The 5,247-nt window shown below is 42.4% G+C and overlaps 1 protein-coding gene across 1 annotated transcript; it reads left to right on the top strand.

The window, feature by feature from the left end:
- The first annotated feature begins 1,678 nt into the window (after positions 1-1,678).
- LOC130190777 (ferritin, liver middle subunit-like) lies at positions 1,679-3,163 on the top strand. The gene is made up of 4 exons (XM_056410384.1): positions 1,679-1,946; positions 2,365-2,511; positions 2,610-2,735; positions 2,839-3,163. The coding sequence occupies exons 1-4, from the start codon at positions 1,845-1,847 to the stop codon at positions 2,989-2,991; spliced, it is 528 nt and encodes a 175-aa protein (XP_056266359.1). The 5' UTR covers positions 1,679-1,844; the 3' UTR covers positions 2,992-3,163.
- Positions 3,164-5,247: the final 2,084 nt, after the last annotated feature.

The following is a 5,247-nucleotide window of genomic DNA, read 5'->3' as shown; positions in this document are numbered from 1 at the left end:
GTTGGAACTTTGAAAGTGGCGACGAACCCCTGTCCCGCCTGTGACGGGCTTTGTAGCGTCGGCGTCGGTCTTAAAGTTCGTTGAGAATGGCCTTATAATTATATCCTCGACCAAATCGATATCTTCTCCTCCTTCCGCCATTGTGGGTTGAACAAACAGCTTAGTAGTACGCGAATTATTTCGTTTATCAAATTCAGTTTCCTAGTTCTGAGGTTCTGCATCTACCTGCCCATAGACCCCGCCTCTCAATATTGGTAATCCAATCAAAAGACGTGCAGCACTCCGCCTGCTAGCTGGCTCCTGTGCCGGTTCCGGGGCCTTCTCGAAGGCCTAGAGGAGCCAACTCTAAAGCTGATTGGTTGACACAACATCGTCATTCCAATTCACTTGAAGCTACCAGCGCCCGCAATGTTGATTCTGAAGGCCTCAGGACAGATGTTAGCCCCCTGGCAACACACGATGGCTGAATATGATTGGATAAAAGATCTAAGATAAAGACCAGCCCTCCAAATCTCAACCTGGCGCTGGCAGCAGCGCAACCAAGAGGAACGCTATGAAATTAAGAGAAAAACTCTTACTCTGGGAAATAAGTGAATACATATTTGTGGGCAAATATATTTAGAAAAAAATATATATTCTGATGATGTTTAGGCCAGCAGAGAAGGCCTTGCTGGCCCTGACGGCCCGCCACTGGTGGGAAGGCGATTCTCGAATCGCCAAGGTCCAAAAGATAAAAGAGAAACAAAAATGAAATTAATTTCTTACATAAAGAAATTAAAAACGTGTTCAAGTGCGTTGTCTTTTTGAATGCATTTTTATTCCTTTTTAATCGTGGATGCGTTCAAAAATGCATTTGCAGAAGTATAAATACAAGACGGTGTGGATGCTGGTGGTGTATAGCACCTCCTAGTGGTGGCTTGTGTGTGTGGATGCTTGTGCGTCTGTGTGTGCGTGCACGTGTATGTATGTCTGTGTGTGTGTGTGTGTGTGTGTGTGTGTGTGTGTGTGTGTGTGTGTGTGTGTGTGTGTGTGTGTGTGTGTGTGTGTGTGTGTGTGTTCGTGCCACCTCATTGGAGGGGAGGGGTCCTCACATGATTAATATCTGCAGACTTTATGGGGCGTGGGTGTGTGTATGTGTGTGTGCATGTGTGTACTTTGACTTTGAGAACTCTTGTGATCCATAATCATATATTACAATTACAAGATTTTGTCTTTTATTTATAATATAAAAAAACATTCCGAAATACAACTTCACCACTTTAGCTATATTTACCATTTGTTCATTCAAGGAACAAATACACACTTCAATGTCCAATAGTTCAGCAGTATTTGCCTGTAGTATTTCACACACACACACACACGCGGCAGTGATTTGTGGAAAACTATTTGATTGCACACTCAACCAATTCTTTATATGATTTTCAATTCAAATTATAAAACACTCTTTTGTCTTTTGAGATAGTAAAAGTGACTTTTAATTGCAAGTGTGACTAATTAATGGAATATGAAACTGGGATTTACACGAATGAGGAAGGGGGCGGGGGGAGCAGCTGTCGCGTGCTATCCGAGCTCAGTGATTGGCGGAAACGCGGAGAGTGACGTTGGTCATGTGCTCTGCACACGGTATAAATATCAGGGAGAGGAGCGTCTTCCATTTCAGACAAGTAGTTCTTGCTTCAACAGTGTTTGAACGGAACTTCTTTTCTCGTCCCTCTTCACCCTCCATTCCGGAAACCAGCACAACCTTGTCTACTTCAACACTACCGAAAGTCGCCGTGAAGCTTTATTTTTGTACCAATTTACTAAGAAAAAAGAACCGAAACCCCTCAACAAACGCCAGTAAAATGGAGTCTCAGGTCCGTCAGAACTACCACCGCGACTCCGAGGCCGCCGTCAACCGGATGATCAACATGGAGATGTTTGCCTCCTACACCTACACGTCCATGGTGAGAGACGACACCTGCTCTTACTTTAATCTAGTAGTACGTATCGATGTCTAACAATCTGTATTTATTGTTTACTTTTTATTTTATTCAGTAAAATAAATATATACACACTCACAGGTAGTGTACTTAAAAAACATTTTTATTTTTGTGTGTGAGCATGCTGTTAGTTTATCTGATGGTTGCCAGATGGGGAGTCTTATCCCCCACCCTCCACATAGAGTACAATTTGTTCAATCATGCTTTGGCTCTTTTTAAATGTGTTTTGCCCGCTTCTCAACTCAATGCTTGTGTTCTAACCGACTAGACCTTCTGAAATCATAACTCATGTGGCTGCATAACTACTATCTGTCACAACAACCTCTTTTCTTTTTTTCAAATGTTACTTCTGCTGATCACCGGTTTTCTCCCCTCCTTACAGGCCTTTTACTTCTCCCGTGACGATGTGGCCCTCGAAGGCTTCGCACATTTCTTCAAGGAGAACAGCGACGAGGAGAGGGGGCACGCCGAGAAGCTGCTGGCCTTCCAGAACAGCCGCGGAGGACGCATCGTCCTCCAGGACATCAAGGTTGGTACAGACTGGAGACTGCCGCACGCTGTGCTTAATGTTGTGTTTAATGTGGTGACCGTTCAGTCTGCTATAATTTACTTTGTTCCCCTCTGTAGAAACCAGACCGTGATGAGTGGGGAAGCGGGCTGGAGGCCCTGCAGTGCGCCCTGCAGCTGGAGAAGAATGTCAACCAGTCCCTGCTGGACCTCCACAAACTGGCTTCTCAAAATGGAGACCCACATGTAAGTCTGCGTTGGCGCTGAGAGGCTGCCTGAGAGGGTCCAGGCTGAACCACGATGTATGAGATGTCTTTGCGTGTAGTAATTCTCTCCCCTGATTTCTCAGATGTGTGACTTCCTGGAGACCCACTACCTAAATGAGCAGGTGGAGGCCATTAAGAAGCTCGGCGACTACATCACCAACCTAGCCCGCATGGACGCCAGCGAGGATAAGATGGCGGAGTACCTGTTCGACAAGCACACCATGAGCAAGAGCTAAATGTGCAAAGTCACAGGGTCGAGTCTGGAGTGGAAACGAGTTGTGGTGGAGTTTTTGTTTTGAATGTCATTTAAGCATTTATAGGTCATGACTTTGCCCTCATCACCTTTATATCTTATGTGACTGACTGTTTCTTATGTGTTCCTAATCTCAATAAACATTTTGAGCTGGACTGTGGTGTCTGTTTAAATGAGTCTAGTGTTTACACTTTTCAAACTAAGAGCCCTAGTTAAATTGTTGGGACAACTCAATCTTGCAAATCGTAACTCCCTTGTAATCTGCTTATCAACGACTACACTTCCGAAATCCTACAAGAGACTAAGATTTCTCTGTTCCTATTTTCTTTTATTTTTCCCTCTGTTCAACCAAGTGATTGTCCGGATTCCTCCCGAGCTACATTTTCTTAACTGAATAAACTAAGGAAATTAATTGCACATACCACTTGTGATGTCATAAGAGGAATGGTGATTAATGGGAGGTACATTCCTTCCCGGTGGTTGCAGCAGGGACTACAACCAGCATGACATCCAGTGTAAAAGACTACAATTCCCACTCAGCAGTGCAGGCGGGCCAAGGCTGCTGCACAGCTGAAAGGGATGAGGCTGATGAGCCTGCGAGGAGCTGGTGTGAGGGTGAAGACAGGAGAGGAGCTCAGGAGAGTTCTGATATGTCAAAGACAATGAACCAGGAGAAGACTGAAGCACTTATGCTTGTTTTGTACAATGACTTTTGTTGGCGTTAAGTTTACCTTTTTGTTAAGAATCTAATTACAAAAACTGAGTTAAAGAAACCTTCGCCTGTCTTGATTTGTGTACCCACGCCTCACCTCACGATCCCGTCCTCTCAAGACATCACACACGACATAACTTAATTCTACTTTAACTTAAAGTGGTAAAAGTTTATAATTACTAAGTTGAAACGGACTTTTACTTGGAAAGTGGACATTTCAATGTTTACTCGGGGTTTCTTGAAACCAGATGCGTCGGTCAGCCTTTATTGAGCAACATGTTATAGCGCTAAGTATTTAGAAATGTCTTTTACTATGGAAATCTGTGTTAAAACGGTAACACAAATGGTTTGTTTTTCTTTATCCAGTCAGTATCATTCCTTGTTTTCCAAGCAACACAAATCAAAGAATAGACATTTATCTTGCAATTGTCGTAATGTCTTTTTAATCACAGGCAACATGTTTTTGAACATCCATTTATCCTTACCATATACATAATTTGTATGTACTCATACACTTATTTTATTTGTTTAATAGACAGTTTCATGTTGTAATCTTGTGATTCAAAGACATTTTTTTACAGCTTCTATAAAATAAGGGATAACTATATGGGATTACAAATAGAGTGGATAACGGTGTTTGCCTCTTACTATGACGTGAGGCATAAATATTAATCTCCAGATATGTAAATGTCTGTTAAACAAAGCAAAGCACGACAGTAGTCTCTCAGCTGTCAGCAACGATTCATAAATATCCGGTTCACTTCCAAAACAAGGCCGACAGCAAGCAGTCGCAGCCGGAAATGACGTCTTTTACGGAGCTCTTCGTTGGATGGACGTTACGCGAAACACTAAGTCATTCAAATGAATTACAATAAACTACTTAAATTGTCTTTTCTCTTGTTCACTTGACAGCTGTACAGTTCGTTGTTTTTCTTCAGTTTGTTTATCCATGTGTAACTTTATCTTTTTTTGTGTGGCCGGAAGTAGCTACACGTTAACTTGACTGTCTATTCAAATACATGATATAGCGCCCTCTAGTGTACGTCAGTCAACATCGTCGTATAAATACTGTGGATATTATGTTACATACAGGCAGTGAAAGAACAGCAAACTATGAACGGAGCGTCCCGGTGTTTCCTTTTAATCACGTAATAAAAGTGCTCGTTTCGGCTTAATAACGTTATTTATGAAGCTTTACTGATGCATGTAGCTTATAGCCACGTATGTTAACTGCTCCACATTGATTTGAAATAATTAGTTAGTTACTTAGCAGATTAAGGTTATCAGAAAAAATATACTGTAGTACCGGAGATACGGAGTCGGAGGCGGAGTATTCAGGATCGAATTCCAATCTTTAATATCCATCCAGGAAGAGAACCTTAACAACACAACTGCCTAGCATAGCGAGTTAGCAGGTATGCCATGCATCAACCCCTGTGTTACCACTTAATCAGTCCGTGTGGCAACACTATTCCTAAAGGTGAATTATGTTACATTACGTGTCACCACACAAGCCCCCCCAGAATT

The sequence above is a fragment of the Pseudoliparis swirei genome, chromosome 24 (genome assembly GCF_029220125.1).
Source record: "Pseudoliparis swirei isolate HS2019 ecotype Mariana Trench chromosome 24, NWPU_hadal_v1, whole genome shotgun sequence".
Classification (NCBI taxonomy): domain Eukaryota; kingdom Metazoa; phylum Chordata; class Actinopteri; order Perciformes; family Liparidae; genus Pseudoliparis; species Pseudoliparis swirei.
The sequence above is the reverse complement of the archived record's forward strand: the minus strand, read 5'-3'. Positions and strand labels throughout refer to the sequence as shown.

Coding starts and splice junctions, on each gene's coding strand:
- LOC130190777 (XM_056410384.1), top strand. CDS start 1,845: ATGGAGTCTCAGGTCCGTCAGAACTACCACCGCGACTCCGAGGCCGCC. Junction 2,512..2,609: donor TCGTCCTCCAGGACATCAAG/GTTGGTACAGAC, acceptor TCCCCTCTGTAG/AAACCAGACCGTGATGAGTG. Junction 2,736..2,838: donor CTCAAAATGGAGACCCACAT/GTAAGTCTGCGT, acceptor CTGATTTCTCAG/ATGTGTGACTTCCTGGAGAC.